The sequence below is a fragment of the Microtus oregoni genome, unplaced genomic scaffold (genome assembly GCF_018167655.1).
Source record: "Microtus oregoni isolate MIOR12 unplaced genomic scaffold, Mior012 000064F_ref0000363, whole genome shotgun sequence".
NCBI classification, from domain to species: Eukaryota; Metazoa; Chordata; class Mammalia; order Rodentia; family Cricetidae; genus Microtus; species Microtus oregoni.
Genome location: NW_024543874.1, coordinates 3,908,763 through 3,921,450, shown reverse-complemented (window position 1 = coordinate 3,921,450; position 12,688 = coordinate 3,908,763). Strand labels below are relative to the sequence as shown.

General features: G+C 45.3%; 2 protein-coding genes across 2 annotated transcripts; both read left to right on the top strand.

Annotated features, from left to right (window-relative positions):
- Positions 1-3,894: 3,894 nt before the first annotated feature.
- On the top strand, positions 3,895-4,692 carry LOC121440009 (nascent polypeptide-associated complex subunit alpha-like). Its single transcript, XM_041640706.1, has one exon. The coding sequence runs from the start codon at positions 3,914-3,916 to the stop codon at positions 4,559-4,561; it is 648 nt and encodes a 215-aa protein (XP_041496640.1). The 5' UTR covers positions 3,895-3,913; the 3' UTR covers positions 4,562-4,692.
- A 3,413-nt stretch (positions 4,693-8,105) lies between these two features.
- Il6 (interleukin 6) lies at positions 8,106-11,994 on the top strand. Its single transcript, XM_041640514.1, has 5 exons — positions 8,106-8,124; positions 8,282-8,469; positions 9,621-9,734; positions 10,407-10,556; positions 11,827-11,994. Exons 1-5 carry the CDS (start codon positions 8,106-8,108, stop codon positions 11,992-11,994), a joined length of 639 nt encoding a protein of 212 aa, XP_041496448.1.
- Positions 11,995-12,688: the final 694 nt, after the last annotated feature.

Here is a 12,688-nt window from a genome sequence, read left to right as displayed (position 1 = left end):
AGGTTCTCTCGGCACTTTGCCCAGCCTATCAAAACTATCACAATTTGGCACTTATATTTGTGCTTTTAAAGGGGAAATGTTTGCTGAAATACCCAGTGTTCACCTATTTCAGCATCTGGGTCCTGAGAAGTTGCGGGTGTCTCCTCCGCATCAGCCCCTTCACCATCATCTGCCAGCTACCGCTTTGTGACGGGTGTGCCCTCACCTCTGGCAGTGCGACCTCTCCTGCACTAGCAGAACTACTATAATAGGTGACTTGGCGCACTAGGGAGACACAACCAGACCTTAAGTAGAAAAGAGAAATACCTCAACTGCAAGCTCCTTCTCTCAAACGCCTTATCCATTTGTCGCTTTGGGGCACAGACCCCATTAACAAGTTTCAAGATACTAGAAGTAATATGCTATAGGAGAAGAAGAAGGAAAAGGTCAGCCTTTGCCTGTGACATCCTACCACCACCGAGAGCAATGAACTAGTAATGGCCACCGTTGAGTCGACCAGGGCTTGGCTGTGTTCCAGACTAGCTGAAAAGCAAGCATTGAGTCCAGCTATAAAGTGTGCATGATGCCAAACAACCAGCACAACTTAATAATTTAGACATGCCATTACTCCATGAACAGACAATAAATTAACCCCTGGAAACCAGTGGTAATTTTCACTACATCTAATCACTACTAAGATAAGAATGTACTCTTTGTGTCTCATAAACAGTGAGTATCTATAAACTTCACTTGATGCCTCCCTCCTGGACTCCAACTAGAGAGTTACTCAGTGATGTACATGCAGAGAAATATAAAAGAAAGAAAGAAAGAAAGAAAGAAAGAAAGAAAGAAAGAAAAGCCAAGCCTAGTGGCACAAATTTGTAACCCCTGCTTTTCAGAAAACCTGAGGCAAGAGGATCAATATCAACAACTATCTGTACAATTACAGAAAAGGTGATATTCATTGCACTGGTGTTCTCTTGGATTGGTTTATTTTGCCTAAGGCCACCAAGATCCTGGCCGTGTAAAAATGGAAACATCCTAATCAGCTGAAATGACTCTTCTCTGGGTGGGACCCAAATGATAGCATCAGGCTTCTCAACATTTGAGAATTATTTCTCAACTCTGAGGACGTCTCCAGCTACAGCCCTTGATGTTGTGAGCGAGGCTAACAGAGAGCTGCAGAATCTCAGAGCACAGGCAGACGGCTGGAGCAGGGGAAGAATGTGGAGATGATGTTCTATGGAGGACTGAGGTGGGAGAATAAATACCCTGCCCTGACACCTTCCTGTTTGTCATCATCTCAATGTTCACATCTGCAAACAGATGTATCCCTAAAACATAAGAACCCAAGTGTTTGGTAATGTAGTAAAAAGACAAAACCAATTTGGGGGAACCTACATTCAGTGAAAAGATTTGCAACCTCATTCTGAATCCTGCATTCCCACTCATTCAGTAAGACTACTCAGACCCTCACGAGCCTGGCCAAAAGTGCAGATATATAATATCTGACAGAACGGTCCTGGGCCTGAGTCTCCTTCTGAGCACACCCTGCCCAAGGCTACACACCTGGGTCCCTTACCAGCTTCCCTCGACCTGTGGACAAGCTAATCATAGAGAAGTATACATAAGGTATATATACTGTTGTTACTAAGGAATGGGAGAATCTGATTCAACCAGCAGCTGTTGACCCCAAAAACAGCTGTTTTCTATTTCCAGGCATTGTGATCCCTTGTGAAATTGACTAGAAAGAAAGCCAAACTCTCTCTCCTATCACTCACTGCCTCTCATCCATCTGACTTTTACCTACAGGGAAGTAATGTGGTCTCCTGGTCAAGGGATCTAGATAAGTCACCCCACAAGAGCCCAGATATGCCCGGATGTGGAGAAGCCACAGATCTGGCAGAACAGTGACAGCAGACTATAGCCCAGTCTCCTTGGATACTTCAAATCACAAGATTACCCAGCAAAAAAGGGACAGCACTGTAGAGCTGTGACAACAGTAGGTCTGTGGGTCAAGGACTTTCTGTCTGTCTGTCTGTCTATCTATCTTGTCTGTCTGTATATCTATCTATATACTTATCCATCTATCTATCTCTCCCTCCCTCTTACTCTCCCCCTTACACACACACACACACACACACACACACACACACACACACACACAGAGAGAGAGAGAGAGAGAGAGAGAGAGAGAGAGAGAACATATACACAGAGCAAGCAAGATACACAGAAAGAATTCAGTACTTTTAACATATTATTGTTTGACCTTGACCAGCTTACCGGGATCTGAATTCTTCTGCAACACTTTAAATCAATCCAGGTGGATTTGCTTCAGAGCAATGAGCCCAGTGTGTCTCAGAAGTGGAGAGTGCTTCACACACCCAAAGTATTTTGTGGAAACGTTTCCACTACGAAGATTAGAAAGATCTTTCCTCCCTCTGTGAACCCAGCTTGCAAGAATACAGAAGAGACTTTGTTCTGAGGAACTAAGACATTCTCTTGTTAGCAACTGGCTCAAAAGGGCAGGGCAGGGAGGCGAAACACATCACAAGCAGGCCAAAAGAATCCCCTGAACCTGACACAGCATGTGATGCTTTCAGATGCGCTCTCAGTGCCTTAACTTGGAGGGAAGGAGTGGAGGGAAAGCTGATGCTTTGCATGCTTAGTTTCTGCCCATGACACTGAACTCAGAGAACTGAGATCTTTGGAGAAGCCAAGAGTGGTTTAAGTGACTTGCCAGAATAAATTAACTGGTTTCTCTAAACTGAAGTTGCCTAATTTCGAAGCACAAGCAGCAACCACTGAAAACCCACCCCACAGAGAGAAGCCAGCAGAGAAACTCTGCCTGAGGGATCTTCCTGCCTTGGGGAGAGTTCACGAGCACACAGGGATTTCTTATCACTGAACCGGTTTCAGAGAGGCTGGTTTATCAACATGCTGGGCTCAGAATACTTGTCCTAGTATATCTAGAGAAGAGACGCAGGTGCAGCAGGCACCTAGGCAGGGGAAGACTTCCTTATTATTCACAGAGCCACTCCTAAAATGCCTGGAATATCCCACTTTTCCAGGGATAAGGTATCTCCATGCATAGCAAAATAACAAGGGCAGAGAGAGAGAGAGAGAGAGAGAGAGAGAGAGAGAGAGAGAGAGGAAACAGCCTGGCAGAGGTGCATTTAGCTTGGCATTAGGAAATCTAAGGCCAGACCAAGAAGTTGTTAGGAGCTAGCTACACTAGGATTGGGGCATTGGAACCAAGGCTATAAAGCCAGAACTGAGACTGAACAGGTTGGCAGCTGTCAACAGCTTAGGGTAGTTAGCCTGACTGCCCTTCAGAATCAGCCAGTGCCTTCCAAACAGACACAACATGTCTCCCTAATATTTTCTCTCCAAGTAACAGCAATACTCTTACCCAATACAATACATTTCCCAGAGCCTCTCCTCCAAAAGAAGCTGTTAAATTACCCCATTGTTTCACTTCGCAAACATCCTCTGCCTGATGCTAAATGAAACTACATTCTAAAAGCAACCACATTGCCTAGTACCAGTGACTTCTCTTTTCTCTTTAAGATGTTGCACTGACTGGGGGGCCATTGATAGTGACACTGGGATTTGTCTCTACTGTATGTACTGGCTTCTTGGGATCCTATTCCTATGGATGTAAACCTTGCTCAACCAAGATGTAGTAGGGAGGGCCTGGGACTTTACACAGGGCAGGGTGCATGGCCCTCTCTTAGGATTGGAGGGGGTGGGGGGAGAGCCTGTGGAGGGAGTAGGAATTAGGAAAAAAAGTTTAAATAAAAATATATTCCCTTTAGTTAAATCACAGACCCACCCATCTCCAACCCTAGCCCAAGAGCACATTACTTGCCACAGTTTAAGAGTGTGGAGGGCTCTTTCCGCCGCCATCTTGGTTCTGCGTCCTCCGCACAAAATGCCTGGCAAAGCCACAGAAACCATCCCTGCCACAGAGCAGGAGCTGCCACAGCCCCAGGCTGAGACAGGGTCGGGAACAGAATCTGACAGCGATGAATCAGTACCAGAGCTCGAGGAACAAGACTCCACACAGACAGCTACACAACAAGCCCAGCTGGCGGCAGCAGCTGAAATTGATGAAGAACCAGTCAGTAAAGCAAAGCAGAGCCGGAGTGAAAAGAAAGCATGGAAGGCTATGTCCAAGCTGGGTCTTCGGCAGGTTACAGGGGTTACTAGAGTCACTATCCAGAAATCTAAAAATATCCTCTTCGTCATCACCAAACCAGATGTCTACAAGAGCCCGGCTTCAGACACCTACATCGTATTTAGAGAAGCCAAGATTGAAGATTTGTCTCAGCAAGCACAGTTAGCAGCTGCTGAGAAGTTCAAAGTTCAAGGTGAAGCTGTTTCAAACATTCAAGCAAATACTCAGACTCCGACAGTACAAGAGGAGAGTGAGGAGGAAGAGGTTGATGAGACAGGTGTGGAAGTTAAGGACATAGAATTGGTCATGTCACAGGCGAATGTGTCCAGAGCAAAGGCAGTCCGAGCCCTGAAAAACAACAGTAATGATATTGTAAATGCTATTATGGCATTAACAATGTAACTATTTGACAGAGAGGACACTCCCCATCCGCTCCCCCCTTTTTGGTGTTTCAAAGGTGGAACTGCAGCTTGGTTTGAAATTTGTACTGTTTCTATCACTAATAAAGTTATGGCTTCTTGTTGGATGAACTCAAAAAAAATTAAAAAAAAAAAGAGTGTGGAGGGTGCCAAGTGATGGTGGCTCACACCTTTAATCCCAGCACTGGGGAGGCAGAGGCAGGTAGATCTTGTGAGTTCGAGGCCAGCCTGGTCTACAGAGTGAGTTCCAGAACAAGCTCCAAAAAACACCTTTATGGGACTGGAAAAATGAGTTCTTCAAGTGGGAAACTCAATAAGACACAGAGGAAAGAATCTGTGACGGCAGAGAGGGTTGAGAGTTACTGTACTAATGCTTTAGTTTAGAATCTGTGACGGCAGAAAGAGTGTTGAGAGTTACTGTACTAATGCTTTAGTTTAGAATCTGTGACGGCAGAAAGAGGGTTGAGAGTTACTGTACTAATGCTTTAGTTTAGAATCTGTGACGGCAGAAAGAGGGTTGAGAGTTACTGTACTAATGCTTTAGTTTAGGGAGAGCCCATTTCTCCCACAAGCAGATGACAGTCAAAGACATTGACACTAATAAAGATCCATGCTGGTGTCATACGGAGGGACAAGACAGAATCACCTTGCCTTCCAACCCTCGCACCGTGTCTTTTGTCGACAGCCAAAAGCACAAGCACTGCAGTTGTTAGGACCATTTGTGCTTGAGATCCGTGCTCAGAAATGTGAAGGGCAAAGACAAGCATGCACTGTGACTTCTGACATAAAAACACTTAGCAGAAGGCAAAACTGGATGACTATCTAAACCAAGGGACCTTGTCTGAGCACAGCTTTGTCTAATGTGCATCGTGTGAGTTCAGTGCCCACTGAGGCCAAAAGAGGGCATCAGATCCTCTGGAACTAGAGTTACAGATGGTTCAGAGCCACCATGGAAATGCTGGAAATGGAACCCAAGTCCTCTTGAAAGGGCAGTAAATGCTCTTAAGTTCTGAGCCATCTCTCCAGCTCCCCATAACAGATCTTCAATAACACCGACCATCGCATTTCTTCAGGGGAAATGTTTAGGAGACTGACTCAGCCCTGGCACAGTAAGCTCGCTCTCCGGTCTCCATAGTAAACTCACAGGCAAGGCCCAGGGGAACTGATAGTCATGCAGGAAGGGCTCCTGGAGGGAGATGTTCCAGCTCTTGAAAATTATAGACTCAGTGCTTACTCTCGCTCATTTAACTTCATAGCAGCTCTGTAAATGATGCTCTAGTATTACTCTCGTATTACAGAGTCAATAAACAAGAAGGCAGATCTTGGGGTAACTGAGACAGTGTCAAATAGCTAGCAAATGGCAGAGCTGGACTTCAAACAGACTGTTATTCAAAAGCCTGTGGGCTCCATGTGCACCTCCATGAAAAGCTATGAAGACAGCATCCAGGCCATTAACATGCATGTGTATCTACATGTGTATGCATGTATAAGTATATATTTTATACATAAATATGTATAATATATATGTATAAATATACAAGCTGAAAAAAAAAACTCTTGCAGACAAGGCTGACAAGAGTTCCACTAAAACTACCAGTGATTAGGCACTGCCTGTGGGATTCTTACTTCTTATTGTCTTGTTTGAACATTTTATCTCGGATGCATGCTCATTTAAAAGCACCTTTTTATTGAAAAGAGAAATCTTAATGTTTTTGTAACTATAACAGTCTCAAATTTATTGAGTCATTTAAAAAAAATCCATGCTACAAAGGTCTGAGATAGCAGATGGCAAGGAGCTGGGATGGCAGGGAGCTGGGGTGGCAGGCAGCTGAGGTGGCAGGGAGATGGGATGACAGAAAGATGGGGTGGCGGGGAGCTGGGGTGGCGGGGAGCTGGGGTGGCGGGGAGCTGGGGTAGCGGGGACCTGGGGTGGCAGGGACCTGGGGTGGCAGGGAGATGGGACGGCAGGGAGATGGGATGGCAGGGAGCTGGGGAAGTGGCTTCCTTCAGTGCAGGATGGCTGGTTCAGATGCCTTTAAGTCCCTAAAGCAATAAAAGTGAAACCAACCTGCCTTCTTCCCCTATTTTCATTTTCAAACTAAAAGCCCCTACTCCTTCCAGGACTGGTGCCTCAAACAGTAAAAGAACAGATGACCTCACTTCTTTCAACCAGCAGACCTAGCATTTTATGTATACAAACCGGAGAGTAAATCCACCGATCTTTAACTGTCTTTGCAAAGGTCACTGCTGTAAGAATCTGGAGAGAAGCTGACTGCGATGCTGAGAGCTTATGCTGTGAGTGATCTGGGTTCTTACAGAGAACCTACTTTCAGACTGGAGCCATCCTGAATGTTATCCCTCCTGGAGAAGAAATCAACCAAAGGGAAGAAGGAGTCCGTTTAAGCTTAACCCTGTCTAGAAGACTTGGCATTGGAGGGTCACTCAGAGTGAGCCATGCCCCTTCGGATTCAATAAAGACATTCAGAAAAGGAGAGTTCAAACTCAAGCCAGCTAAGATGCCATAGGTCCTTCCTCCATCTCTGTATCCTTCAAGTATCCTGAACTAAGGGGAGTTCAACAACTTGAGGACTGCGACAGACCTTTGAGCCTCCTGGGGGTGACCTGGGACAGTAGGATTACACTATCACATGTGTGGGGTGTTCTGAGAGCAGTGGAGTCAGCACTAAGAGGTAAGAGCAGCTCTGTTACACAGAGACTAACAGTCTTAGCAGGAAGATACCCAAGAGGCCGCCAGAGAGAAAGCAGAGGAGAGGCTGGGTGTGAGGGGAAACTAGCAGTACTTGGTGGCACACAGGAGATAGCTCTATTTCGCTCAGGCTCCACCTGGGACTCCTAAGAAACAACTGCACAAAATCTGGAGGTGAACAAACCATTTGGGAACATCAAGTCCTGACGAGATCCAGGACATAAAAGCACTGTGCGACAGGCGTTATTACTGTCTGTATAAGCCAGGTTGGGGCAGGGGGGCTTTGTATGATCTGAAGAAACTCAGGTCAGAACATCTTAGGTTCTTATAAACATAAAGAAGTAGGACACTAAATGCTAGCCTCTTTCCTAGTAGCTCGAGTGTGTGTGCTTAATCACATCAGTTCTTACTTCTTGTTCTCCTTATAAAACAGTGTGTTTGGTGTTTCTTTTTCTCAATTCATGCTAGAGTGCTGAGTCACTTTTTTTAGAAGAAAGTAAAGAATGATCAGGCTAAGAAGGGCTAGCCTCAAGGATGACTTAAGCACACGCAACCCCCCCCCCCCGCCCCCAAGTTGTGATTCTTTCGATGCTTACGACGTCATTGTGCAATCTTAATAAGGTTTCCAATCAGCCCCACCCACTCTGGCCCCGCCCCCACCCTCCAACAAAGATTTTTATCAAATGTGGGATTTTCCCATGAGTCTCAAAATTAGAGAGTCGACTCCCAATAAATATGAGACTGGGGATGTCTGTAGCTCATTCTGCTCTCGAGCCCACCAGGAACGAAAGACAACTCTGTCTGCCCTCCAGGAACAGCTATGAAGTTCCTCTCCGCAAGTAAGTGAAGGCAATTCCTCGCCCTCTGGTGGAGCTATTGAGCGGTGTGAGAGAGAAGCGTGTGGCTGAGAGCGAGGGTTGCGGGCTGGCCAGCAGCCAGGAGCAGCCTCCCAGCTGTGCTATCTGCTCACTGCTGCTTTCCCTTCCCTCCACACAGGAGACTTCCATCCACTTGCCGTCCTGGGGCTGATGCTGGCGACGGCCACTGCCCTCCCTACCTCACAAGTCCGGAGAGGAGACCACACAGAGGACACCACCCCCAACAGACCAGTACACACCACCTCGCAACAACTCGGAGGCCTGATTAGTTACATCCTCAGGGAAGTCTTCGAAATGAGAAAAGAGGTGGGTAGGCTGTGTGAAAGTGATGAAGGCCCAGTGTGGGCGTTCATTCATTCTCTTTGCTCCTGAGTTGGGAATTCTCTGCCGGGTTCTAGGGCACTTAGAATTTGAGGTTAAAGATCAGACTACACTGTGTTCACTATCTTTTCTCTTTGCTGCTCTCAGGGGTCCTTCCCTGTCTGGGAATACAGAATGTAGCTGCATCTCTAAATTTCACAGCGGGCCATTCTCAGCCTCACTTAGCAGTTGTTTCTTGGGTGGGGATTCCTTTTTCCTTACCAAAGAGTAAGGTCTCTTTGCCTTGAACTCCGGAAGGACTCTTGGGAATGGATGAATCTTTAGCTTGTGCAGTCGCAGTGCTTTTTGGTTGAATGTAAACTGAGTGATGAGGACTCTCCAGGGCCAACCCAGCTAAGATGCAAATACAGAGCCCAACAAAGAGCTAACTAACAACTAGATTAGACTAAGCACAGCCGTGCATGCCTCTAATTTCAGCTTTCGAGAGACAGAGGCGGGAAGATCTCTGACTTAGAGATCAGCCTGATCTACATATCAAGTTCTAGGACAGCCAGGACTAGAATGAGAAACCTTGTCTCAAAAAACAAAAACAAACAACATCTACCTAGATTAAAGTATCTTCCATTTTTAAATGCAAAGTATTTTGACTCTGCTTGACAGAAAGAAAAAAAGTCACAAGAGAGAAGAGCCCAGACTCTAGGTTTGGGTGTGTAGAACTAACTTCGTAATCTTGAGGACATTCCCTACTATTTAGGACTCTTATCTGTAAAATTATGGAGTTACAGATGATAGCACAGGCCCTTCCAGATGGAATATTCTGTGGCTGAAATTTATTTGTCCCAATTATCATCAAAATTTCTGTCATTTACTAAGTTCCTACTATGTGTCAGGCAGTTTATATCATTGAATTCTCTAAATAAATGGACAGGGGGACTTTAACAATTCTTTACTTAAAGACAGAGTAACAAACCTGAAGTTAGAAGACTGAGCCTAGGGGATTTCTTTCTATTGGGCTGCTTGGTCGGGCACCGAGAGGGGGTAGCTTCCTTTTTCTTAGCGTGTCTCCTGGCCGTGGGAGAGCATGGCCTGGCCCTCTAGTGGTGCTAGCTAAGCGAGCGCTCTGTACTCTTTTGCAGTTGTGTGATAACAGTCCTGATTGTATGGCCAATGACGATGCTTTGTCAGAAAACAATCTGGAGCTTCCAGCAATGCAAAGAAATGACGGATGCTTACAAACCGGATACAATCGGGTAAGAGTTTGTCACATTTACTTTCAGCCCAAGTTCTCTTGCATGTGGTGCCTGCATACACACAGCTCCAGTCAGGCAACAGAGATGGGGGAGTAGATAGAAAGAATATTATGTAAATATTATGAGGGAAGTAACTTAAACCTTTGATTAAAAAGCACTTTGCCATTGAGTAGGTAAAGTCCCCTTTGTTGGATTCTTCACGTCTGTTAAATGTTAGAAATCACAGCAAGTTTAGCTAGCTCATCTCAAGTACAGAGGTCCAGGGATCATTCTCTGGCTGCCCCTAGAATGATCCAAGCCCATTCTCCCTAACTGAGAGCCCTCTCCACACCTCTCCCCCTCTAGCCATTGAGATAACCTGCATGGATTTCTCGTTATTCCTTACAAGCAGGTCTCGGGCCAGCACAGACGTGAGCAAGAGTACAGGAAGAGTAGTGGGGGCAGAGGCAGGGCAGGCCTGAAGGGGATCCCCACTGCCATACTCTTGATCCTGGGGAAAATATTAAGCGGTGCCTCTAGTTGTCCAGCTAGTTAAGGGAGGTCAGCTGATGCTGCCTGGTACCTGATTCTCTAGAGGGGCAAAGGGAAAAGATGCTGAGCAGCAGGAATCTTATTCTCGGACCGAGTCTGTCTCCTAGAGAGAACTAATTTTCCCTCCCACTCTACTCATAGGAACTTTGCCTATTGAAAATCACCTCTGGTCTTCTGGACTACCAGATCTACTTGGAGTTCGTGACAAACAATGTACAAGATAACAAGAAAGACAAAGCCAGAGTCATTCAGAGTGCTACCAAAACCCTAAATCAGATCCTCAAACAAGAGGTGAGTGCTTCCCATTCTCTCATGCAGTGTGGAGAAGGGATGGGGGGATGCACCCTGCCTCATCTCAAGGCTGCAGCAGCTTCCACAGACAGCCTCGGAAGGCAGAGGGTCTGAGCAACCGTTCCTATTGTAGAACCTTGTTCTGATTCACTTTGGGGTTTTTTTTTTGGGGGGGGGGGTCTCTTTTGCAAAGAAAATAACTTCTTTAAATGATAATAAACAGATTTTACCTAGCTGATTAAGAGATAAGAAAAATATAACAGACAAAAGGAAGTATACCCAGCCCTATGCAGACAGCCATTATAAAAAAAAAAAAAAAATCACAGGGCACAAACACGAGTCTATTATCAATCCCTGTGAGTGACAGCCTTGCTACCGGAGACCTAACGCAGAGAAGTAGCCAAAGGCTGAAAAGGCAGGGAAGGAGATGATCAAGGGCTTCTGGCTGCCACTAGCTATTAAATGGTAGATTTAATAGAAGATTGATGGCTCAGAGTGTGGATGAGCCAAGTCAGATGCAAGAAGGGCCCGGAATGCAGCCCTGATGCTAAGGCTGCTTCTGCCTCTTGTAGTTGCCTTAAACCCGAGCTTTTCCTAGTTGGCTGTGCACAGGAGTCCTGTGGAGTCTTGTTCCAGCAGAGCCTGACTTAGAAGGTCCGCGGGGGGGGGGGGGGGGGGGGGGGGCTGGGATTCCCTCTGTAGACAGTTGCCTGCTCTTGCAATTCCGCTATACTTCAGGCTCACAAGTGGTGGGACAAGCCTTCCCGATAGTCATCCCCACGCCAGTGGGTCCATGGAGAGGGGTTTCCAGCCTCCTTCATGCTACCACACCAAGAGACTCACAACAGAATCTGAATGGGAAGTGAGAGGGAAGCACTTGCTTTAGAACCCACTGAACCACCTTTACCGATGGGCTCCTCTTCGTTCAGTAGTATATGTCAGCACTGTTTTGGATAACAGACAAATAAGGTGGTGGTGTTGGCCTCTGGGTGCTTACTCTCTAACGGCAGACAAGAGTAAAGGGGAAGTTAGGATTCTGTTGCCATTGAAAAGCTAACAATTACCTTGAGGAAAAAAAGAGAATGGAATTGCTATGCATAGGTCCCTCTCAGGGGAATCTGGAACAAAAGCACCTCCCCTAGCTTGGGTGAGTCAGGGCGGATGGACCCAATTAGTCTCATTCAGTCTAAATCTGAACATCTCAGAGCACCCCACAACAAAAGACGTGTGAAATATTTAACCAGTCTTTCTCCTCTCCTCCTCCGACTAGGTAAAGGATCTAAGTAGAATAGTCACGCCTAGCCCAACTGCCAAGGCCCTCCTACTGGAGAAGCTGGAGTCGCAGAAGGGGTGGCCAAGGACCAAGACCATCCAGCTCATCCTGAAAGCACTTGAAGAATTCATAAAGAACACCAGGAGGGCTACTCGACAAAACTAGTGTGCTGCGCCTAAGCACGCTATCTGTGGACAGCCCTCACTGTGATCGGCCAGCGTACCTGTTGCCGGGTATCTACCTTATGTTGTTCTCTACGAAGAACTGACAGTATGAATGTTGGGACACTATTTTAATATTTTTTTAATTTATTGATAATTTAAATATGTAAACTGTAAGTTAATTTATAATTAATATTTATAATTTTTATGAGTGTCACTTGAAATATTATATGTAATAGTTTTGAAATTATAATATAAAAATCTATTTGATCTGAATATTCTGTTACACAGCCAGATTATTTTTTGGAATACATAAGTTTACCTCAATAAATTGCTAATTTATACATTTTTTAAAGAAATCTTTGTGTTGTGTTTTTATGACGTTTAGACTGTCTTCAAACAAAGAAATCACATTATATCTTTAAAAATCAGGGCTTGAAGAATACAACTCAGCTGGTAAAGGACTTGCCCAGCATGAGCAAGTCCCTAAGCTGGATCTGAGCATCAAAAAAAAAAAAAAAGAAAGAAAAAGAAAAAGAAAAAAATCAATAATAAGCAATTATATGATTGTAAAATTAAATAAAAGTGAAAATAGCTGCAGGGGCAATTGAGAGGAAAAATTCTTTACTAAAGGAATAAGATTGGTACACGGAATATGCCAAAAGTATCAAGTTTTAGGGTTATCGAACAGCACCTTG